This window comes from Pantherophis guttatus, chromosome 10 (genome assembly GCF_059756535.1).
Source record: "Pantherophis guttatus breed Tessera chromosome 10, ASM5975653v1, whole genome shotgun sequence".
Classification (NCBI taxonomy): domain Eukaryota; kingdom Metazoa; phylum Chordata; class Lepidosauria; order Squamata; family Colubridae; genus Pantherophis; species Pantherophis guttatus.
In genome coordinates this window covers 8,198,682-8,223,623 of record NC_142072.1, presented here as the reverse complement: position 1 = coordinate 8,223,623, position 24,942 = coordinate 8,198,682, and the positions used below count along the sequence as shown (strand labels likewise).

The 24,942-nt window shown below is 41.3% G+C and overlaps 1 protein-coding gene across 13 annotated transcripts; it reads left to right on the top strand.

The window, feature by feature from the left end:
• The first annotated feature begins 35 nt into the window (after positions 1-35).
• Positions 36-24,448, top strand: LOC117669265 (uncharacterized). Of its 13 annotated transcripts, none has more exons than XM_087876462.1 (15): positions 36-76; positions 4,517-4,555; positions 5,314-5,325; positions 8,711-8,740; positions 12,125-12,154; positions 13,909-13,941; positions 14,379-14,411; positions 15,078-15,110; positions 15,738-15,770; positions 16,467-16,499; positions 18,043-18,075; positions 18,772-18,804; positions 20,342-20,374; positions 22,825-22,848; positions 24,145-24,448. In XM_087876462.1, exons 2-14 carry the CDS (start codon positions 4,523-4,525, stop codon positions 22,846-22,848), a joined length of 393 nt encoding a protein of 130 aa, XP_087732588.1. In that variant the 5' UTR covers positions 36-76; positions 4,517-4,522; the 3' UTR covers positions 24,145-24,448. The 13 variants fall into 13 exon arrangements, with proteins under 13 accessions (XP_087732588.1, XP_087732594.1, XP_087732597.1 ...); XM_087876461.1 differs by having other exon boundaries at positions 39-76; positions 13,909-13,945; positions 14,383-14,411; positions 24,190-24,448; XM_087876460.1 differs by having other exon boundaries at positions 40-76; positions 24,190-24,448.
• Positions 24,449-24,942: the final 494 nt, after the last annotated feature.

The window sequence follows — 24,942 nt, the reverse complement described above, 5'->3', positions numbered from 1 at the left end:
ATGATGATGTGGTTGGAGAAGTCAAGAGTGTTATGACATTAGTTTCCTTTTGTTTCCCTTTTAGAGTAATCTGTTGGTAAGTAGCTTTTGGTTTATTTTGTGCTATTCTGAATATTCTCCCATCTGAACAAGCACCCCGTTTATCTCCTTTCCACCTACACCAAAAGCATCTCTAACGTCCCCAGAGCATAAGCTCACCTGATGAACAAAATTGATTACATTTGCTCCCAGTTGGAACCCAAGCATGGTGAATGTCCATGTGAGATGTCCAGGGGAAGATCTTGATCAGTTACCAGTTCAATCCTGTTAGACCAGGGGTAAAATCTACTTACCTTTCCTACCGGTCCCTCCGTGCACGCTTGGATCCTCTGCACATGTGCAAACCCTTCTGCGCATGTGCAGAGGGTAAAAAACAGGTTACTTCCTAGTGAAAACCAGGAAGTAACAATGTCTGGGCAGGTGTGCGAAGCCTCATGCTGATGCCGCTACCAGTTCTCTGAACCACCCACCACCGCCGCTACAGGTTCGTCCGAACCACTGCGAACAGGTAGCATTTCACCCCTGTGTTAGACCCAATGAAATGAACAGGGTACTCAAGGCTCTCAGCGCAGTCATCTGTCGATTAGATCATTGACCCTCCTGGTTGGTGAAAGCCACCAGGATGATGACTTTTAGGTGGGTTCAAGCAGAGGTGAATTCTTCACTGCAGGAGGGGACAGTTCTGGGGGCTTTTAAGGAGGCCATTAAAGAGCCATTTGGACCCATTTTCCACAGAAAAGAAAATACCGGAAGCCACAAAACCTGGGTGGGAGAGGCCAACGCAACGTCACTCATTTCCATCAGTCACATGACCCCCTAGCCACGCCTACCCAACTGGTCATCAGGGCAGAGAACCGGTTGTTGAAAAGCACCGGGAACCTCAAAACCCTTTTGACATCTCTCTCTCCCTCCCTCCCCCCTCTCCCTCTCTCCCCCCTCTCTCTGCCTCTCTCTCTCCCACTCTTTCTGTATCTCTCTGTCTCTGCCCCGGCCACTTCTCCATTTCCCGTCATCGTCCTTATCTTTTCAGGCCAGGCAAGGAGGGACTGGGAGGGGAGAGCAAGGGGCGGGGCCAGCCAGTGGTAGGATCACCTGACAGGGAGCCACAGCAGAGGGCCCAAAGAGCCGCATGTGGCTCTGGAGCCCCAGGTTGGTGACACTCAGAATAATGCAACTATCCTTTTTCTCCTTAACCTCTCATCAGCCTTCAATACCATCAACCACAGTATCATTTTGGGCCAGCTACAGGGTTCAGGGCTGAGCACTATTGCACTGGTTTGGCTCCTTTCTCCAAGTTTGGCTCTAATCGGTGTTGATAGGGAGTTAGTGACCCAGCCCACAACCACTGTTTTATGGCATGCCGCAGGGCTCAGTACTCTTTCTACTTCTTTTGAACAAGTAATGAAGCTGTTGGGTGAGACCATTCACCACCATGGGTTGAGGTATCATCAGTATGTGGTTATGCTCAACTTTATATCTCCACCTCTGGTGATCCAAGTGATGGTGCTGCTGCCCTCCCACAGTGTCTGGAGGCTTTGAGGGGCTGGATGGTTTCAATTGAACCCTGCCCAGACAAATGGCTTTGTATGGATGGAATTGCAATATCTGGGACTTCAACAACCTTAATTTTGGATGGGATTGTACTACCCCAGAGAGACCCAAGCCATGACTTGGGGTTCTCCTGCACTTGTGACTCCTGATTGAAGAGCAGGTGGCAGTCATGGGCTAGGAGAGCCTTTGTACAACTTTGTGTTATGGCCAGTTGCTTTTATCCCTAATCAGGAATTGCTGTGGTCACTCAAGCCCTGGTCATCTCACATTTGACCTACTGCAATGCACTCTACATGGTGTTAAACGTAAGCTTTCAGAAGCAACAACTGATGCAGAGTGCAACAGCATAGCCATTCTTGGGACCCCTAGAATGTGCCATTTTACACCACTGCTTCATGAACTGCACTGGCTGCTGGTTTGCTTCCTGGTGCAATTCACTTTTTTAAAAAAGTTCTTTATTTTTTTTATTTTTTTACAAACATATTACATCAATGCATGAACAGTGTGACACCTGAGTGTCATACATTCTAGTACAAATAAACCTAGTAAAATTAGTCATGGTTATTATATTCAATCAACTTATGTATTTCTAATAATGATACACAACTATAATAAGTTGCAATCTATCAATGTTCAATTATTCCTTGTTTTCTCTTATTGTTACTTTTATTTTATTATATTACAGTGTCTACCCTAACATTTCCCTTCTCTTATTTCTATCACTTATTCTAACTTTTAGTCATGTCACCTTTAACTAAAAAACATTTTCTTTCTATCCTACCTAACTTCTCATCATGGCACCTACCTGAAAAGAAAAGAAAAGAGCGAGAGAAAAGCAAAAGCAGAGCAGAGCAACGACAAAGAAAAGAAATCATCGATCCATCATCTCTTGCTCGCTTCGATACTTTAGTTGCTATGGTTTTTTTTAATTTGCCTCCCACATTCCTCTGTAGGATCTTTATCTCTGTCTATAACTGCTTCTTGACTATTCAATCTAGGTATTTCTCCCACCTCTACCCTCTTCCACTGCCTAATTTCCAAGATTTCTACCCGAGCCCCTATCACCCTTACAAAGGTATCTTCCAACTCTCTTAATACATTTTTCCCCTGGTTTAATTCATCAATCACTGTTATTTCCATTGTTGTCTCCTCCTTGTCTTCTTCTTCCTTCATTTCTTCTGTTGACTCCTCCCTTTCCTAGGCATCTTGATCTTTACTCATCATCCCTCGTATGCTTCTTTCCATTTTTTCCATGACTTCCTTAAATCCTTTCTCCATGATGTCTTTTGTATTTTGAAAAAGTAAAGCCATCTCCTTCAAAATTCCATTCATTTCTTCCTTAAAAAGCATCTTATTTTATTTGAAAGAATCCAACTTTTGTCCAACAGTCCAAAAACTATTTATTCAGTCTTGAAGTTGCCCTTCAAGAAATATACTAGTCCCAGTTCTTTCTGTCCCATAGGTTAACAGTCAATTATATTTAAGTAATGCCAGAGGTTGTCAAAAGCCTTTTTGCATCTCCTTTACAAGTTCAATCTTCTAACATAAGATTCAGGGGTCCCTTTAGTTAAAAAACCTCCTGATTTTCATATTTGGGTCTCCAGTAAACGTAGGGTAGTTTAAAGTTATTTTCAGACCTGCTATTTCCCCTTTCAGCAGCAGATGGCACTCTAAGGTTAAATTTCAATATTGCAACAATTTCAGCATTCTTTTACTCATAGGAGAATTATAAAATTAGAATAACTTTTCTAAGTAAAAGATTCCAGGATTCTAAAATGCCTTCCCAGTACCACATCTTCCCAGCTTAAGAGTCCAATTTTCCATATATTTCAAAGTTTATTATTTTCTCTCCTACACCCTTCACTTCCAGTCTGGCAATTACTCAGAGTGCTCAAATGCAGCTTAAACAGATAATTGTGGCCAAATAGTTCTAAATTGTTCCTTGGGGTTAAATTTAAAGCAAAAGGAAAATCCTCTCCCCCAGTTCCAGTCACTGTTCACCTACTTCGCTCCAGCACCAGTCTTAGATGTTCATCTGTTGTCCCAGCTTTGTAGCAGCCATCTTTAGCTGCCTCTTCTTGCCATGGCTGAGAGGGAAAAAGAACCACGGGCCGGACAGGAGAGCTACGACTCTCCTCAACCTCACAGGGTGCCCCTCTTTGCTTCACCGCCCCTACAGGGCAGCTTTGGCTCCCTCCAGAGCCGACAAACAGAAAGAATTCAGCACAGGAAACATGGAAACTCATTCCTCTGTGTCTGAAAAATGCCGCAGTGTTAACCAGAAGTCTTCCTGGTGCAATTCAAGGAGTTGGGTATTACCTTTAAAACCCCACACGGCATGGGTCCAGGTTACGTCAGGTTCTTTCTTTTCAGAAAGAAACTGAAGGAGACTTTGGGGATGAAAAGAGTTACGTTAGTTTTCATTACTATCTGGCCAATAATATGCTGATCACTTCACTTGCATGGAAAAGAGAAATGTGAAGTTATTAGAGGAGAGAGATATTCTATCCATCTATATTTGGACATCTGTTTGATACAAGCATACAGGTAATCCTTTCTTTAGTGATGGTTATGGTTATGTGATCATGACTTGCAACTTTCCCAGCCAGTCAGCAACAAGCAAAGTCAATAGGGGAAAGTTTTGCTTAATGACTGCGATAAAAAAAGTCACCCCCCCCCCAAAAAAGTTCCATATTGTGGTTGTGAGAATGTGGAACAATATTGAAAAGGGAAATATTTTTCTCTTTCAAAACATTTAATATGTCTGCATGTCTTTGGTCCCTATTACTGAATGTTGTGTGAAAGAACGCATATTATATCAGGGCAATGAAGGAATTCATATATATTACTCTAAAGATGGCAAAGATGAGTTGATTGGAAAAGTCATGAGTGCTATGACAATAGTTTTCTTTTGTTTCCTTTTTAGGGTGGAATGATGGGTGGTGGAGGAGGAGGTGCAAAGCCGGTAAGTAGCTTTTGTTTGATTTTGTGCTATTCTGAATATTCTTCCATCTGAACAAGCACCCCATTTATCTTTCTTCCACCTACACCAAAAGCATCTCTAAAGTCCCCAGAGCATAAGCTCACCTGATGAACAAAGTTGATTACATTAGTTCCTAGTTGGAATCCAAGCATGGTGCAGGTCCATGTGCGCTGTCTGGGGGAAGATCTTGACCAGTTATATGGGTACAGTTTGATCCTGTTGGACCCAATGAAATGGAAAGGGAGCCATCACTGTCCTATACCATTTCAGACAATTGGTTGTTCAGTCTCTTCTTAAAACCTCCAGTGTTGAAGTACCCAAAACTCTTGAAGACAACCCTGGAAAAGTTGGTTATTTGTTCTCATTGTTAGGAAATTTCTCCTTAATTCCAGAATATCCCCTGTAGATTTCTAAAAAAGTTGCAATATCTGGGACTTCAACAATCTTAATTTTGGATGCGGTTGCATTACCCCAGACAGACCCAGCCCGTAACTGGGTCACAAAAAACAGTTCCATATTGTGGTTGTGAGAATATGGAACAATATTGAAAAGGGAAATATTTTTCTCTTTCAAAACATTTAATATATCTGCATCCCTATTACTGAATGTTGTGTGAAAGAACACATTTTATATCTGGGCAATGAAGGAATTCATATATATTAAACTAAAGATGGCAATGATGATGTGGTTGGAGAAGTCATGAGTGCTATGACAATAGTTTCCTTTTGTTTCCCTTTTAGGGTGGAATGTTCGTAAGTAGCTTTTGGTTTATTGTGTGCTATTCTGAATATTCTCCCATCTGAACAAGCACCCCGTTTATCTCCTTTCCACCTACACCAAAAGCATCTCTAACGTCCCCAGAGCATAAGCTCACCTGATGAACAAAATTGATTACATTTGCTCCCAGTTGGAACCCAAGCATGGTGAATGTCCATGTGAGATGTCCAGGGGAAGATCTTGATCAGTTACCAGTTCAATCCTGTTAGACCAGGGGTAAAATCTACTTACCTTTCCTACCGATCCCTCCGTGCACGCTTGGATCCTCTGCACATGTGCAAACCCTTCTGCGTATGTGCATAGGGTAAAAAACAGGTTACTTCCTAGTGAAAACCAGGAAGTAACAATGTCTGGGCAGGTGTGCGAAGCCTCATGCTGATGCCGCTACCAGTTCTCTGAACCACCCACCACCGCCACTACCGGTTCATCTGAACCATTACGAACCGGTAGCATTTCACCCCTGTGTTAGACCCAATGAAATGAACAGGGTACTCAATGCTATCAGTGCAGTCATCTGTCAATTAGCTCATTGACCCTCCTGGTTGATGAAAGCCAAATAAATAAATAAAAATAAATAAACAAATAAATAAACAAATAACTTCCTTAAAAATAGATCTAGTGCCACATTGGGGTGAAAATTCCTCCTGAGACTAAGCAGCTAAGGGAGGGGGGATTTAGATCTGAACCATGGTTGGGAACACGGGGAATATGACAAATGATGACTTGTGCACAATGATGTGTCTTTGTTGCAGTCTGAATTGTTCATAAATTAGATGATTATGAAATTAGGTGTAACATCATTTTTGCATGAAAACCACCTCTAGAGGCTCAATCCTCTGAAGAATCTATCAATATTCCAGGAGGAATTCTAATAGGGGTTGGGTACTGAAATGAATGTTGAAGGGTTGAATTTGTGGAGAGCGCTAGACATGACCTTGGAGAATTAGGTTGAAATGGAGCTTGGAAAGACATGTTTAAAGCCTGGAAAGAGAGAGAAGCTGAGAGTTATTCTTGTCTAATTCACAAGAGGATCTTCTTATAGATGCACAACAGAATTACAAAGATATCCAATAAAGGAGAATATTTGTAGCTCAGGGTTGACATGATGGGTCCTTAATGTTCTCTGAGCTTCCTTGTTTAGATATTCATATTCATAAGTTTATTTGTCAAACATATATAAGATAAAAGGTAAAAGTATAAACATAATTTGAATACATGAAAAGAGTAAGTAAAAAGGAATATGTACTTATGCATGCCCCTTACAGACCTCTTAGGAATGGGGTGAGGTCAACAGTAGACAGTTTAAGGTTAAAGTTTGGGGAGTTTGGGGAAGAAACTACAGAGTCAGGTAGTGCATTCCAGGCATTGACCACTCTGTTACTGAAGTCATATTTTCTGCAGTTGAGTTTGGAATGGTTTACCTTGAGTTTGTATCTATTATTTGCTTGTGTATTGTTGTGGTTGAAGCTGAAGTAGTCATTGACAGGAAGGACATTGTGGTAGATAATTTTATGTACTATGCTTAGCTTAGACTGAAGTTGGCGTAGTTCTGAGTTGGCTAAGCCCAAAATTTGGAGTCTGGTGGCATAAGGTATTTTATTGCGGTTAGAGGAATGGAGGACTCTTCTTGTAAAATATCTCGGGACTCTCTTGATTGTATTTATATCCGATATGCAGTGTGGGTTCCAGACAGATGAACTGTATTCAAGAATTGGTCTAGCAAATGTTTTGTATGCTCTAGTTAGTAGTACAACATTACCAGAGAAGAAGCTATGCAAGATTAGGTTAACAATTCTTAATGTCTTTTTGGCAATGTTGTTACAGTGGCCTTGGGCACTTAGATCTTTAGAAATGAGTTCTCCAAGGACCTTGACAGAGTAAGGGTCATCTACAAGGTCATGTCCATCTAATTTGTATTTAATGTTTTGATTTTTTTTGCCAATGGGCAAGACAAAGCATCTGTTGTTTGAGATTTGAAGTTGCCACTTGTTAGACCAATCTGACACATAGTCAAGGTCTTTTTGAAGGGTAGTTGCATTGTCGGTGGTGTTAAATAATTTAACATCATCAGCGAAGAAAACACAGTTGCTTTTAATATGATCACAAAGGTCACAAAGTATGAAGCGTGTTGGACCTAAAACACTGCCTTGGGGAACACTGCTATTAACATGTACAGGATTTGATAGAGTGGTTCCTATTTTGACCACTTGTTGTCCGTTTGACAGGAAGGCAGCTATCCATTTATGTAGGAGTCCAGAAATGCCACAGGATTTTAGTTTTAGAAGTAATTTGTCGTGTACCACTGAATCAAAAGCTTTACAAAAGTCTATGTAAACTGCATCTATTGCTTTGCCCTGATCGAAATGTGTAGTCCGTATATTTTTGCAATGTAGTAGTTGTAGATTACAGGATAATTTTTTTCTGAAACCAAATTATTTGTTAGAAAGTAGGTTGTTTGTCTCTAGGTGGAGGGTAATAGATTGGTTAATGATTGATTCCATGACTTTGCAGGTGATGCAACATAAAGAGATTGGTCTGTAATTTTCAACTAGGCTAGGGTCTCCCTTTTTGAAGATAGGGATGACCCTGGCTAGTGACCATTGGTAGGGCAAGGTGCTGGTATTGAAAGATTTTTCAAAAATTATGCTTAGAGGTTCTGCAATTGCAGTGGAAAGTTTTTTTAAGAAGTATGCACTTGGTCCATCAGGTACAATAGATAGAGATGGTTTTAGATTGCGTAGTGCCTTTTCAACATTGTCTTCTGTAAAATCAATATGTATAAGATCACCGTAATTGTTGTAATTGTCTGTAGTATGACTGGGAAATATTGGGTATGTGTTGTTGCTGTTTACAAAGAATGAGCTGAAGAACGTGTTAAAGTGATTGGCTTTAACAATTTCATCAATACAATCTTCATTGTTTGGTCCTTTTAGCGGTGGGATGGATCTCGAGTCTTTAAGTTTGTTGTTTACAAAATTATAGAAGGCATGGGTGGATTTTGTGAGTAGAAGGCTTTCTTCTTGCTTGATGTGATAATTGCATTCAGTCTTTATTTGTTGGCATAAGTTTTTGTAGTGGTTTTTGAAGTTAGCTATGTAGTTTGTTTTGTTTTTTCACCAAAGAGATTTTTTTCTGGATTGTAATTTCCTTATTGTTATTGGTAGTTTATTTTTTCTGGTTTTGTGGGGTATTAGTGGTACGTAAAGTTTAATGATTCTTTTAACTTCGCACAAGAAAATGTTGTAATAATATCTTTTCATATTTTCATGGAATTTTGTTTAAAAAATTCAGAGTCAGCTTATCCATGGGTCCAGAATTCATGAGTGCTATGACAATAGTTTCCTTTTGTTTCCCTTTTAGGGTGGTGGTGGTGGTAGCGGTGGAAGGATGGTAAGTAGCTTTTGTTTTATTTTGTGCTATTCTGAATATTCTTCCATCTGAACAAGGACACATTTATTCTTTCTTGCACCTACACCAAAAGCATCTCTAAAGTCCCCAGAGCATAAGCTCACCTGATGAATAAAATGGCTTGTATCTGTTCCCAATTGGAACCCAAGCATGGTGAAGGTCCATGTGAGATATCTGGGGGAAGGTTTCGACCAGTTATCTGGGAATAGTTCAATTCTGTTGAAGCCAATGAAATGGACGGGGACCTCAATGCTATCAGTGCAGTCACCTTTCAATTAGATCATTGACATGCCTGGTTGGTGAAAGCCATCATGTGGGTTCAAGCAGAGTGTTCTGTCCCCATACCATGCACACACCCCCACAGATGGCTCGGAGTTAATAAACCACACGACAAAACACTTTGATGATAAAGCTGGCAGCAACCCAGTGGCTAGCTGCCAATTCAGACTTTACTCACACAAAACAAAGATTAATCCAAATGCAGTCCGATAAAGCAGGCAAAGTCCAGTAACGCAGAGATCATGGATTATTTCCAGTTTTTCTCGTCACAAACTGAACCGGCCACCACACCCACATTTATACCCTGTGGGGTGTGGTCCAGTGACTCAGCTAATCTCTGGCATGCCTTCCCCTCTGCTGTGCATGCTCCTCCCTGCGCCTCTGTTGAGGGTTCAGCCAGCACTTATCTTCCTTGTCACTGTCCACCTGTGGCTGTGTGGACGTGCTTGGCTCTGAGCCTATTGTTTGGCCTTCGGCGTCCTCTGGAGGCATTGCCAGAGAGGAGGGTCCTGGAGAAGGAGGCCTTGCCAACTCCTCCCCCTCACTCTCAGAGTCTGCATCTGTCGATAGCCCAGGCTCAGGCAATGGAGCCACAACACAGAGATAAATTCTAACCCCATCCCCAATCCTATACGATTTCAGACAAGTGGCTGTCCAGTCTCTTCTTAAAACTTCAAGTGATGAAGTATCCAAAACTTCTGAAAGCAACCTTGGAAAATAGTAATAGCAATTGCACTTAGAGTTATATACCACTTTAAAATGCTTTACCGCCCTCTCTAAGTGGTTTTACAGAGTCAGCCTATTGCCCCAACAATCTGGGTCCTCATTTTACCCACCTTGGAAGGATGGAAGGGTGAGTCAATCTTGAGCCTGTTGAGAATCAAACTGCCAAATTGCAGACAGCCAGCAGTCAGCAGAAGTAGCCTGTAGTACTGCACTCTAACCACGTCTCCAATTCTCTTTAAGCCCTATAATTCTATAATTTCATTCATGATTTCTGCTGAGGTATGATGAGTTGTATGATCAAGAAAGAATTTCATGATTTATGAGATGAAACCATAGCAAGCTTATCATAAGTTTTGTATCCTCAGGCTGTGCTGATGCCCCTTGTCTCACTGGAGCACAGGGTTGAACCGCATTTTCATGCATCTTACCCCATGCAATCATATTGTCAGGTTTCGATGTCATCTCAAATAAATTGCACTCCCAAACAATTAATCTTTGCTGAAATAATCCATTTATTGAGTACAACAGATCTGGCCCCGACTTCGTCGTAGCCGATACTAACCCTCTGACCCCCAAACCCTTCCCTTTCCGTTCCCCAATTCTCATCTTCTCATTGGCCATCTTCCAAGTCAGTATCCCCAGCTTCTGACCTCACCCCACAGGAATGTTCCCCCCTCTCATCCCATCTCCTAGGGGATATTATCTACAGAGAAAATAAGTAGGTGAAAAGTCAAGCCTCGTCTCCTCCTTTTTATGGCAGCATCAGAATGCTGACACATATCTCCAGTAGATTTTGGGACTATCATATGATAGATAGTCATATGTCAATATAGGTTGCATAGCAGTGATGACACATGGATACAATTAGAAGTTTGTAAATCTGCTTCTGCCACTGTCTTTTGAACTACTTTTTTTTTAGTTTGTCAAGCATGTATGAGGAAACAAGTATAAGTATAAACATAACATATAAACATCTAAGTATAAACAGGTATAAGTATAAACATAATTAATGAGTACCAATAAATGTGAACTGTAGGACAGGAACTGTAGGCACACTGGTCCTCTTATGTACTCCCCCTTACAGACCACTTAGGAATGGGTTGAGACCCATATTAGACAGTTTAAGGTTAAAGTTTTGGGGCTTTGAGGATGGAACAACAGAATCAGGTAGTGCATTCCAGGCATTGACCACTCTGTTGCTGAAGTCATATTTTCTGCAAGCAAGTTTGGAGTGTTTTACTTTGAGTTTGTATCTATTATTTGCCTGTGTATTATTGCGGTTGAAGCTGAAGTAGTCATTGACAGGTAGGATGTTGTAGCAGACAATTTTGTGTACTAAGCTTAGGTCAGACCCTAGGCGACGTAGTTTTAGTTGTCACATTTTTGGCAATGCTGAACTCTGGGGCTTAGATCTTTTGAAATGAGTACTCCCAGGTCCTTGACAGAGTGAGAGTCGTCTACAAGGTCGTATCCGCCCAGCTTGTATTTGGTGTTCTGGTTTTTGTTGCCAATGTGTAAGACAGAGCATTTGTTGGTTGAGATTTGAAGTTGCCAATTGTTTGACCATTCTGACACATAGTCAAGGTTGCTTTGTAGGGCAGCAGTATTGTCGGAGGTGTTAAATATGTTTACATCATCAGCAAAGAGGACACAGTTGCTTATAATATGATCACAAAGTTAATGTAAAGTAGAAAGAGAGTGGGTCCTGGAATGCTGCCCTGGGGGACACCGCTGTTAACTGGTGCAGGGTTTGATAGGACACTCCTTATTTTGACTACTTGTTGCCAGTTTGACAGAAATGCAGCTATTTGTGCAGTGATCTGGAAATGCCATAAGAGCGTAGTTTTAACTGTAGTTTGTTGTGCACAACTGAATCAAAGGCTTTGCAGAAGTCTATGTAAATTGTGTCTATTGCTTTACTCTGGTTGAGTTGTGTAGTCCAAATGTTTCTGCAGTGTAGGAATTGTAGATTACAGGACAATTTTTTCCTGAAACCAAACTGCTTGTTAGAAATTAGAAATTAGGTAATGGATTGGTTTATGATTGATTCCATGACTTTGCAGGTGACACAACATAATGAGATTGGTCTGTAATTTTCACTTCATTTTTCATATCATGCCTTTTGCCCCTGGGGCCCAGATCGAAGCACCCCATGGGCCGCATCCGGCCCACAGGCCTTGAATTTGACACCCCTGGCTTAATACATCAATATCCTTTTGGTGTTTCTCATTCTGTGTGGATTTAAAGAAATTTAATAATGATTAAATTTATAAATAAGATACCAAACGTGATGGCATGGCTGGAGATGTTATGGTTGTAATCATATCAGAATAGAATAGTTCCTTTTTGTTTCTCTTTTAGAAATCGGACGGTGGTAATAGTAGAAGAAGGGTAAGTAGCTTTTATTTATTTTCTGCCATTCCTTTCTTCATAAATCTTCATAATTCTCCTTCTACCTGAAAAAGTATCCCTTTCATCCTTCTTCCTCCTTTACCAAAAAGCATTTCTGATTTCCCAAAAAATAAGATATCCCCTGAAAATAAGCCCAATCGGGCTTTTGAACGCATGCACTAAAATAATCCACACCCTTAAAATAAACCCTCCCTGAAAATATTTAAACGCATGCACAGCTGGTCCCCGCCATTTCCTTTGGTTATGGTTAGGAGACAGAGCTGGAAGTAAGGTAAGACAGCAAGAGGAACCCCATCTTGCTCCACTCGCCCCAAAATAATAAGACCTCTCTGAAAAGAAGACCAAGCACCTATTTTGGGGTTGAAAAAAAATATAAAAGTCTTATTTTCGGGGAAACACGGTATATATGTATTTATGTATGTATGTATGTATGTATGTATGTATGTATATACATACATGCACACACAGACACAAACAGACACACACACACACACATACTGGCAGTGATGCTGAACCGATATTTCCGATGCTCAGCTGGGCAACAATTAGCTGTGACAGGCAATTTACATTAGTTGGAATTATTGGAGTTCCTGCTTTCTAGCTAATCTAAATCGCGTAGCATAGCGGATTCCCCCCACCTCACTCTTCTACTTGCAGACTCGGAAGGCCAATAAAATTTAATAAATGTGCATCTTTTTGGCTTCTTTCACTTTGCTTTGTGCCAAAGAACAAAGGTCTTCTTTTGGCCTGGATCATGAATGAATTTATATATATAATGCCAAAAATGGTAGTGATGGCATCAGGGCATCAGGCATCAAATGCTACCGGTTTGGACCAGTTCAGGCAAACTGGTAGTAAAAAATGCTACGGGTTTTGCCAAACCGGTATTTCCGATGCTCAGCTGGAGGTGGAGGTGGATTTCTAGTAAGTAGCTTTTATTTATTTTCTGCCATTCCTTTCTTCATATTCTTCTTCCACCTGAAGAAGTATCCTTTTCTTCCCCCAAAATAAAACATCCCCTGATAATAAACCCAATCGGGTTTTTGAGCGCATGGCAATAAGGCCAAATGCTTATTTCAAAGTTCAAAAAAATATAAGACAGGATCTTATTTTTGGGAAAACATGGTATCTATATCTATATCTATATCTATATCTATATCTATATCTATATCTATATCTATATCTATATCTATATCTATATCTATATCTATAACTATAACTATATCTATATCTATATCTATATCTATATCTATATCTATATCTATATCTATATCTATATGTCTGTCTGTCTCTCTCTCTCTCTCTCTCTCTCTCTTCCTCCCTCTCCCTCTCCCTCTAACTCTCCCTCTCCCTCCCTCTCTCTCTCTTTCTCTAATGCCAAAGATGGTAGTGATGGTTCGGACCGGTTCAGGTGAACCGATATTTCCGATGCTCAGCTGGGCAACAATCAGCTGTGAGACACAATTTATATTACCTGAAATCGTTGGATTTCCTGCTTTCTAGCTAATCTAAATCATGTGGCAGAGCGGATTCCCCCCCCTCGCTGTTCTACTTACCTTTGCAGACTCGGAAGCCTTCAAAATGTTCCTTTTTAGTGCTGCACGGGTACCCCTCAGATATACTCACAGAAATGGTAGCAGACTTCAGACCGTTTCACCGCTGGATGGCATGGTTGGAAAAGTCATGGTTGTTGTAATAAAAGAGTAGAACCTTTCCTTTTCGTTTCCTTTTAGGGAATGAACGGAGGTGGTGGAGGTGGATTTCCAGTAAGTAGCTTTTATTTATTTTCTGCCATTCCTTTCTTCATATTCTTCTTCCACTTGAAAACGTAACCCTTTCATCCCTCAAAATAAGACAGCCCCTGATAATAAGCCCAATTGGGTTTTTGAGTGCATGGCAATAAGGCCAAGCGCTTATTTCAGGGTTCAAAAAAAATATAAGACAGGGTCTTATTTTTGGGAAAACACGGTATCTATCTATCTATCTATCTATCTATCTATCTATCTATCTATCTATCTCTACTTACCTTTGAAGACTCGGAGGGTTCAAAATGTTCTTTTCGTAGTGCTGCAAGGGCACGCCTCAGGCAGACTCACAGAAATGGTAGCAGACTTCAGACCGTTTCACCGCTGGATGGCATGGTTGTAAAAGTCATGGTTGTTGTAATAAAAGAGTAGAACCTTTCCTTTTTGTTTCCTTTTAGGGAGTGAACGCAGGTGGTGGAGGTGGATTTCCAGTAAGTAGCTTTTATTTATTTTCTGGCATTCCTTTCTTCATATTCTTCTTCCACCTGAAGAAGTATCCTTTTCATCCCCCGAAATAAGACATCCCCTGATAATAAACCCAATCGGGTTTTTGAGCGTATGGCAATAAGGCCAAATGCTTATTTCAGGGTTCAAAAAAAATATAAGACAGGATCTTATTTTCGGGAAAACATGGTTATCTATATCTATATCTATATCTATATCTATATCTATATCTATATCTATATCTATATCTATATCTATATCTATATCTATATCTATATCTATATCTATCTATCTAATGCCAAAGATGGTAGTGATGGTTCGAACCGGTTCAGGGGAACCTGTATTTCCGATGCTCAGCTGGGCACAATAAGCTGTGAGACGCAATTTATATTACCTGGAATCGCTGGATTTTCTGCTTTCTAGCTAATCTGAATCGCGTGGCAGAGCGGATTCCCCCCCCTCGCTGTTCTACTTACCTTTGCCGACTCAGAAGGCTTCAAAATGTTCCTTTTTAGTGCTGCACAGGTACCCCTCAGATATACTCACAGAAATGGTAGCAGACTTCAGAGGTTTTCACTGCTGGATGGCAAGGTTGGAAAAGTCATGGTTGTTGTAATAAAAGAGTAGAACCTTTCCTTTTTGTTTCCTTTTAGGGAATGAACGCAGGTGCTGGAGGTGGATTTCCAGTAAGTAGCTTTTATTTATTTTCTGCCATTTCTTTCTTCATATTCTTCTTACACTTGAAAACGTAACCCTTTCATCCCTCAAAATAAGACAGCCACTGATAATAAGCCCAATTGGGTTTTTGAGTGCATGGCAATAAGGCCAAGCGCTTATTTCAGGGTTCAAAAAAATATAAGACAGGGACTTATTTTTGGGAAAACACTGTATCTATCTATCTATCTATCTATCTATCTATCTATCTATCTATCTATCTATCTATCTATCTATCTAATGCTAAAGATGGTAGTGATGGTTCGAACCGGTTCAGGGGAACCTGTATTTCTGATGCTCAGCTGGGCACAATAAGCTGTGAGACACAATTTATATTACCTGGAATCGTTGGATTTTCTGTTTTCTAGCTAATCTAAATTGCGTGGCACAGCGGATTCCCCCCTCCTGCTGTTCTACTTACCTTTGCCGACTTGGAAGGCTTCAAAATGTTCCTTTTTTAGTGCTGCACGGGTACCCCTCAGATATACTCACAGAAATGGTAGCAGACTTCAGACCGTTTCACCGCTGGATGGCATGGTTGGAAAAGTCATGGTTGTTGTAATAAAAGAGTAGAACCTTTCCTTTTTGTTTCCTTTTAGGGAATGAATGGAGGTGGTGGAGCTGGACTTCCAGTAAGTAGCTTTTATTTATTTTCTGCCATTTCTTTCTTCATATTCTTCTTCCACCTGAAGAAGTATCCCTTTCATCCTTCTTCCTCCTTCACCAAAAAACATCTCTGAGCATAAACAGTAGCAGGCAGGCCCAACGTTTTGCCCTGTTTTTACCTGCCTTTCCAATAACAGTTTAATAGATGTGCATGTTTTTGGCTTCTTTCACTTTGCTTTGTGCCAAAGAACACAGATCTTCATTTGGCCTGGATCATGAATGAATTTATATATATAATGCCAAAGATGGTAGTGATGGCATCAGGGCATCAGGCATCAAAAGCTACCGGTTTGGACCAGTTAGGGCAAACTGGTAGTAAAAAAATGCTACCGGTTTGGGTGAACCGGTATTTCCGATGATCAGCTGGGCGATGATCAGCTGTGATGTGCAATTTATATTACCTGGAATCATCGGATTTCCTGCTTTCTAGCTAATCTGAATCACGTGGCAGAGCGGATTCCCCCCCCCTCGCTGTTCTACTTACCTTTGCAGACTCAGAAGCCTTCAAAATGTTCTTTTCGTAGTGCTGCAAGGGCACGCCTCAGGCAGACTCACAGAAATGGTAGCAGACTTCAGAGGTTTTCACTGCTGGATGGCAAGGTTGGAAAAGTCATGGTTGTTGTAATAAAAGAGTAGAACCTTTCCTTTTTGTTTCCTTTTAGGGAATGAACGCAGGTGGTGGAGGTGGATTTCCAGTAAGTAGCTTTTATTTATTTTCCGCCATTCCTTTCTTCATATTCTTTCCTGCCTCAACAGGTACCTCTTTTATCCTTCTTTTTTCTTCTTCCAAAAGATGTTATAATGGCCAGAGAATAACCAGAAAATCAGGACCAAAGCATCTGGGCCATTTTTACCTTCATTTCCAATAATTGACCTTCTAAAAATAGATCTAGCTGCCAATTTGAAGTGAAAATATTTACAGACCCCTCACATCCCACATGCGCTCCACGCACATGCGTGGTGAGGCTGAACCGGGCGACAGCTCACAGGCCCACAGAGAGGACTCTGCGTGCCACCTGTGGCATGTCTGCCATAGGTTCGCCATCACGGATCTAACCTCTCAGTCTACGATAAAGAATTTGGATTTTTTTTTTCAGACGGTGACTTTGAGGGAGGGAGGTTGTCACAGGTTCTTTTAAGTGTACCTAAGTCAGTAGGCTCCAAAACACAACAATACGCGTCCCTATCCACATTCACACTAATTAATATTACTGTTCAGCCACACTCTCCACTCTTCCCCACTGCTACTATTGCTCCTCCAACTACTACTCCTTGCTAGTCCTACTACTGGAGAACAATACTTCTTTCCATCTGCTTCAGACTGCTTTGTTTCCATACCCAACTCATACCTCCTTCCTTCTCACCCAGAACAATAGCTCCACCTTTAGCTGTCTCTCCATATAGCTTTTATAGCCAGGGCTGCTGTGCTGGCTGGAGAGAGGGCTTAAAGGGGCAGGCCAACAGCAGCACAAGTGTTGGCCTTTTCTAGGCAGCCTACTCTCTCAGAGGTGTCAAGTGCTGCTGGAAGCATGGAGTATAGTGGTACCTCGATACTCATTATTAATTCCAAGAGGTGTAATGAGTACCAAAAAATAATGAGTATCAAAAAGAGGGCTGTAAAAATACTTATTTATTTTCTGCCATTCCTTTCTTCATATTCTTCTTCCACTTGAAAACGTAACCCTTTCATCCCTCAAATTAAGACAGCCACTGATAATAAGCCCAATTGGGTTTTTGAGTGCATGGCAATAAGGCCAAGCGCTTATTTCAGGGTTCAAAAAAATATAAGACAGGGTCTTATTTTTGGGAAAACACTGTATCTATCTATCTATCTATCTATCTATCTATCTATCTATCTATCTATCTATCTATCTATCTAATGCTAAAGATGGTAGTGATGGTTCGAACCGGTTCAGGGGAACCTGTATTTCTGATGCTCAGCTGGGCACAATAAGCTGTGAGACACAATTTATATTACCTGGAATCGTTGGATTTTCTGTTTTCTAGCTAATCTAAATTGCGTGGCACAGCGGATTCCCCCCCCCTGCTGTTCTACTTACCTTTGCCGACTCGGAAGGCTTCAAAATGTTCCTTTTTTAGTGCTGCACGGGTACCCCTCAGATATACTCACAGAAATGGTAGCAGACTTCAGACCGTTTCACCGCTGGATGGCATGGTTGGAAAAGTCATGGTTGTTGTAATAAAAGAGTAGAACCTTTCCTTTTTGTTTCCTTTTAGGGAATGAATGGAGGTGGTGGAGCTGGACTTCCAGTAAGTAGCTTTTATTTATTTTCTGCCATTTCTTTCTTCATATTCTTCTTCCACCTGAAGAAGTATCCCTTTCATCCTTCTTCCTCCTTCACCAAAAAACATCTCTGAGCATAAACAGTAGCAGGCAGGCCCAACGTTTTGCCCTGTTTTTACCTGCCTTTCCAATAACAGTTTAATAGATGTGCATGTTTTTGGCTTCTTTCACTTTGCTTTGTGCCAAAGAACACAGATCTTCATTTGGCCTGGATCATGAATGAATTTATATATATAATGCCAAAGATGGTAGTGATGGCATCAGGGCATCAGGCATCAAATGCTACCGGTTTGGACCAGTTAGGGCAAACTGGTAGTAAAAAAATGCTACCGGTTTGGGTGAACCGGTATTTCCGATGATCAGCTGGGCGATGATCAGCTGTGATGTGCAATTTATATTACCTGGAATCATCGGATTTCCTGCTTTCTAGCTAATCTGAATCACGTGGCAGAGCGGATTCCCCCCCCCTCGCTGTTCTACTTACCTTTGCAGACTCAGAAGCCTTCAAAATGTTCCTTTTTTAGTGCTCTATGGGCACCTCTCAGATATACTCACAGAAATGGTAGCAGACTTCAGAGGTTTTCACTGCTGGATGGCAAGGTTGGAAAAGTCATGGTTGTTGTAATAAAAGAGTAGAACCTTTCCTTTTTGTTTCCTTTTAGGGAATGAACGCAGGTGGTGGAGGTGGATTTCCAGTAAGTAGCTTTTATTTATTTTCCGCCATTCCTTTCTTCATATTCTTTCCTGCCTCAACAGGTACCTCTTTTATCCTTCTTTTTTCTTTTTCCAAAAGATGTTATAATGGCCAGAGAATAACCAGAAAATCAGGGCCAAAGCATCTGGGCCATTTTTACCTTCATTTCCAATAATTGACCTTCTAAAAATAGATCTAGCTGCCAATTTGAAGTGAAAATATTTACAGACCCCTCACATCCCACATGCACTCCACGCACATGCGTGGTGAGGCTGAGCCGGGCGACAGCTCACAGGTCCACAGAGAGGACTCTGCGTGCCACCTGTGGCATGTCTGCCATAGGTTCACCATCACGGATCTAACCTCTCAGTCTACGATAAAGAATTTGGATTTTTTTTTTTCAGACGGTGACTTTGAGGGAGGGAGGTTGTCACAGGTTCTTTTAAGTGTACCTAAGTCAGTAGGCTCCAAAACACAACAATACGCGTCCCTATCCACATTCACACTAATTAATATTACTGTTCAGCCACACTCTCCACTCTTCCCCACTGCTACTATTGCTCCTCCAACTACTACTCCTTGCTAGTCCTACTACTGGAGAACAATACTTCTTTCCATCTGCTTCAGACTGCTTTGTTTCCATACCCAACTCATACCTCCTTCCTTCTCACCCAGAACAATAGCTCCACCTTTAGCTGTCTCTCCATATAGCTTTTATAGCCAGGGCTGCTGTGCTGGCTGGAGAGAGGGCTTAAAGGGGCAGGCCAACAGCAGCACAAGTGTTGGCCTTTTCTAGGCAGCCTACTCTCTCAGAGGTGTCAAGTGCTGCTGGAAGCATGGAGTATAGTGGTACCTCGATACTCATTATTAATTCCAAGAGGTGTAATGAGTACCAAAAAATAATGAGTATCAAAAAGAGGGCTGTAAAAATACTTATTTATTTTCTGCCATTCCTTTCTTCATATTCTTCTTCCACTTGAAAACGTAACCCTTTCATCCCTCAAAATAAGACAGCCACTGATAATAAGCCCAATTGGGTTTTTGAGTGCATGGCAATAAGGCCAAGCGCTTATTTCAGGGTTCAAAAAAATATAAGACAGGGTCTTATTTTTGGGAAAACACTGTATCTATCTATCTATCTATCTATCTATCTATCTATCTATCTATCTATCTATCTAATGCTAAAGATGGTAGTGATGGTTCGAACCGGTTCAGGGGAACCTGTATTTCCGATGCTCAGCTGGGCACAATAAACTGTGAGACACAATTTATATTACCTGGAATCGTTGGATTTTCTGTTTTCTAGCTAATCTAAATTGCGTGGCACAGCGGATTCCCCCCCCCCTGCTGTTCTACTTACCTTTGCCGACTCGGAAGGCTTCAAAATGTTCCTTTTTTAGTGCTGCACGGGTACCCCTCAGATATACTCACAGAAATGGTAGCAGACTTCAGACCGTTTCACCGCTGGATGGCATGGTTGGAAAAGTCATGGTTGTTGTAATAAAAGAGTAGAACCTTTCCTTTTTGTTTCCTTTTAGGGAATGAATGGAGGTGGTGGAGCTGGACTTCCAGTAAGTAGCTTTTATTTATTTTCTGCCATTTCTTTCTTCATATTCTTCTTCCACCTGAAGAAGTATCCCTTTCATCCTTCTTCCTCCTTCACCAAAAAACATCTCTGAGCATAAACAGTAGCAGGCAGGCCCAACGTTTTGCCCTGTTTTTACCTGCCTTTCCAATAACAGTTTAATAGATGTGCATGTTTTTGGCTTCTTTCACTTTGCTTTGTGCCAAAGAACACAGATCTTCATTTGGCCTGGATCATGAATGAATTTATATATATAATGCCAAAGATGGTAGTGATGGCATCAGGGCATCAGGCATCAAATGCTACCGGTTTGGACCAGTTAGGGCAAACTGGTAGTAAAAAAATGCTACCGGTTTGGGTGAACCGGTATTTCCGATGATCAGCTGGGCGATGATCAGCTGTGATGTGCAATTTATATTACCTGGAATCATCGGATTTCCTGCTTTCTAGCTAATCTGAATCACGTGGCAGAGCGGATTCCCCCCCCCTCGCTGTTCTACTTACCTTTGCAGACTCAGAAGCCTTCAAAATGTTCCTTTTTTAGTGCTCTTTTTTAGCTCCACCTTTAGCTGTCTCTCCATATAGCTTTTATAGCCAGGGCTGCTGTGCTGGCTGGAGAGAGGGCTTAAAGGGGCAGGCCAACAGCAGCACAAGTGTTGGCCTTTTCTAGGCAGCCTACTCTCTCAGAGGTGTCAAGTGCTGCTGGAAGCATGGAGTATAGTGGTACCTCGATACTCATTATTAATTCCAAGAGGTGTAATGAGTACCAAAAAATAATGAGTATCAAAAAGAGGGCTGTAAAAATACTTACAGGCCCCCTCACATCCTGGACATAAATTGTTTCAACTCCTACCCTCAAAATGATGCTATAGAGCACTATACACCAGAACAACTAGACACAAGAACAGTTTTTTTCCCAAAAGCCATCAGTCTACTAAACAAATAATTCCCTCAACACTGTCAAACTATTCACTAAAGCTACATTACTATTACTATTACTATTACTATTACTATTACTATTACTATTAGTCTTCTCATATTTCCTATCACCCATCTCCTCCCATTTATGACTGCATGACTGTAACTTTGTTACTTGTATCCTTACGATTAATATTGATTGTTTCCTAGTATGATTTGATTGTTTATTTGTATCCCATGACTATCATTAAGTGCTGTACCTTATGATTCTTGACGAATGTATCTTTTTATGTACACTGAGAGCATATGCACCAAAGACAAATTCCTTGTGTGTCCAATCACACTTGGCCAATAAAGAATTCTAATCGAATCGAATCGAATCCAATCCAATCCAATCCAATCCAATCCAATCCAATCTAAAATTGTTCTCCAACCTGGGATTTCTTTTGTTCCCAAAATATGTCCCTTATTGTAATAATAATAAAAAACTTTCCAAAGTGCCTTAGATCACTCACTCTCCTGATTACTGACCATATTCTTAGAGGTTGATGAGAGTTCCATATCTGGAATGCCACCAGTTGCCCATCTGTTCTCTAGTGTGCTCGTATTATGTAAGCCATCCCAACAATCTTGTCAGAAACCTGAATAGACTTTAAAAATAAGGTTGACCAGCCAGATTCGTTAAGCAGCAATTGCCAAACACAGGAAATGTGTGTTTGGGCACACATTTGTTCTACCCACATCATGGCCTCCACACTTAATGAATGGAATATTATCTATTTACACAGTGTATTGAGCCATATGTTAAACCAGTTTTGGGCAACAAATGAAGCTACAGAGAATCTAACCAAAGTGAAAGAATGACTAGGAGTATATGTTGAAAGAGTGCAGAGAAGAGCAACAAAGATGATTAGGGGACTGGAGGCTAAAACATATGAAGAATGGTTGCAGGAACTGGGTATGTCTAGAAGGACATGAAAAGAAGGACTAGGGGAGACATGAGAGTGGTGTTCCAATATCTCAGGGGCTGCCACAAAGAAGAGGGAGTCAAGCTATTCTCCAAAGCACTTGAGGGTAGAACAAGAAGCAATGGGTGAAGACTAATCAAGGAGAGAAGCAACTAAAACTAAGGAGAAATTTCCTGACAGTTAGAATAATTAATCAGTGGAACAACTTGCCTCCAGAGGTTGCGAATGCTCCAACACTGGAAGTTTTTATGAAGATATTGGATAACCATTTGCCTGAAGTGGTGTAGAGTTTACTGCCTAAGCAGGGGGTTGGACTAGAAGACCTCCAAGGTTCCTTCCAACTCTGTTATTCTATTCTAGTTAAAGACACTATGAGGTGAAAATGCAGCTGCTGGAATTAGCACTAACTAGTATTAGTGATGTGGTGAAGCAAGTTGTGTGAAGATGGCCTTTGTGTGACTCTCATCCAAACACTGAGACAATGTCCTTATTATTTACAAGAAAGGAAAAATAGTAAAGAACTCACATGTGTATTTTTTTTTTCTCCCAGGAAAACCCGAACTCGAGAAAATAGGTAAGTCCTATCTACAGGGGGAAAAAAAAGTGCAATGTTTAAGGGGTTGACAGAACGGTATCACTTCTAAGGTTCCAAACAATAATTTCTCCCCCTTTTCTTCTCCATTAGAAAGTATCATTTTAAGAGCCAACATGAGCTTTTGGGACATGCCAGTCCTCCAAAGTGGGTGTCCATGGGGAGAGGAAAAATGGGGATTGTGATGCCATGCATATCATGACATCCTCACACACCATACCATATTTTTTGGAGTATAAAATGCTCCAGAGTATAAGATGCACATTAGCTTTTGTGGAGGAAAACAAGAAAAAAAATTCTGCCTCTGCCTATCAGCATCCATCGGTATTTATCTAGCTAGAGTCTTTGCAGCAAACACCAAACAGCCTGGTCAGCTTCAGCATGTTATCGCAACCCGATTTAGCACAACCAGCTGATTGGCAGTTGGATTGGCCTTCTGGAATACCATCAATCAGCTGTTCCAGGCTGCGGGGATCGCCACAGCCCATCGCTGCCTCCGCGCATTGTGTTTTTGGCCTTTGTGCATCATTTTTTGCCTCTGCACACTCTGTTTTAGACCTGTTCCAGGCTGCGGGGATCACCGCCTCTGCGCGTTGCATTTTAGACCTCTGCGCATCACATGTTTGGCCTCCGCACCAGTGGTGGGTTGCTCCCAGTTCGGCCCGGTTTGGCCCGGTTCGTAAAGCGTGTGCACGAAGAGAACTGGTGGTAACGCCGCTTGGAACCCACCACTGCTCTGCATGCCCTGTTTTTGGTCTCTGCACATCATGTTTTTGGCCTGTTCCAGATGGCGGGGGTTGCTGCCACTGGAACCAGCCAAAAATGCGACACATGGAGGCCGAAAACATGATGTGCGGAGACCAAAAATGTGATGCATGGAGTTGGCGATTGGAGGTGATGTGCTATGGCGATCCCCACAGCCTAGAATGGGTCTAAAATGGAGTGTTCGGAGGCCAGAAATGTGACGCGCAGAATCTGAAAATAGCCGAAGGATGGGGGCCAGAGAGTGGGTGGGGCTTCAGCAACATTCTCTGTATAAGACGCACAGACATTTCCACCCACTTTTAGGGGGGAGAAAAATGTGTCTTATACTCTGAAAAATATGGTCCATAATTTCTCATTTGTGTCTATCAATATACCTGTGGACCCCAGGAAATCTTTCATGGAGACCAAACTTGATTTACAGTTCTGGCAGATTTTTTGTGTATCTTGGTGACCACAACACAGCTCTCCTCCTATAATCACTCCTCCTATAATCACTCTTTTCATTTCATTTAGTAATTGTTTCCCCTTCTCTCACTTCATTTCAACCTGAAACAAAAGAGAGTCCAAAGCTGGAATAACGGAATAGATGGAAATATCTGAATATGCTGGAAAAGTCCAACAGCATTCTTCATATCTACAACATGAACAAGATTGTTGTGCTCAAGAACATCCAATGATCCAGTCTATTCAGCGCTTGGTGGTGGTGGTGGCAGTAGATATAATATATGGCTTGATTTCTGTAGCAGAATAGTTTCCTGTCCTTGGTGTGGGAAAAACTTTGTGAAATAAAAACAAATAAATCTCAATTGCACAAACATCACTTGTGTGGTTTGCCTGTATGAAGATCAGTGTTGATGCTGATGTTGTTATAGATTGTGGTCCTAAACATTGCCATAGTATACAGCTAGATGAAAAGTCTCCCATTTTTATTTTTATTTTTTTATTTTTTTATTTGTATACTGCCCTACTCCTGAAGGACTCAGGGTGGTGAACAGCCAAATAAAATACATATAATAGAAATGTTAAAAAACCATTAAAATACAATTAATTAATTGGCCCGGAAAACGAAATTTAAAACACCCCAAATTCATAAGACAAATTTAAAATTTAAAAATTTTAAAAGTTTTAAAAAACAGTTTAAAAGAGAGGTTAGGCGAGGCCGGCCTGCTGGAAAAGAAATGTTTTTGCTGCGGAAAGCGCGCAGGTCCGGGATCCTCCGTATCTCCGGGGGGGGGGAGCTCGTTCCAGATGGCGGGTGCCCCCACAGAGAAGGCTTTCCCCCTGGGGGCCGCCAGTTGACATTGTTTAGCC

Excerpts from the sequence above, each read along its gene's own strand:
- LOC117669265 (XM_087876462.1), top strand. The coding sequence starts at position 4,523 with ATGATGGGTGGTGGAGGAGGAGGTGCAAAGCCG. Across the intron at positions 13,942-14,378 it reads GTGGTGGAGGTGGATTTCCA|GGAGTGAACGCAGGTGGTGG; the intron begins GTAAGTAGCTTT and ends GTTTCCTTTTAG. Across the intron at positions 18,076-18,771 it reads GTGGTGGAGCTGGACTTCCA|GGAATGAACGCAGGTGGTGG; the intron begins GTAAGTAGCTTT and ends GTTTCCTTTTAG.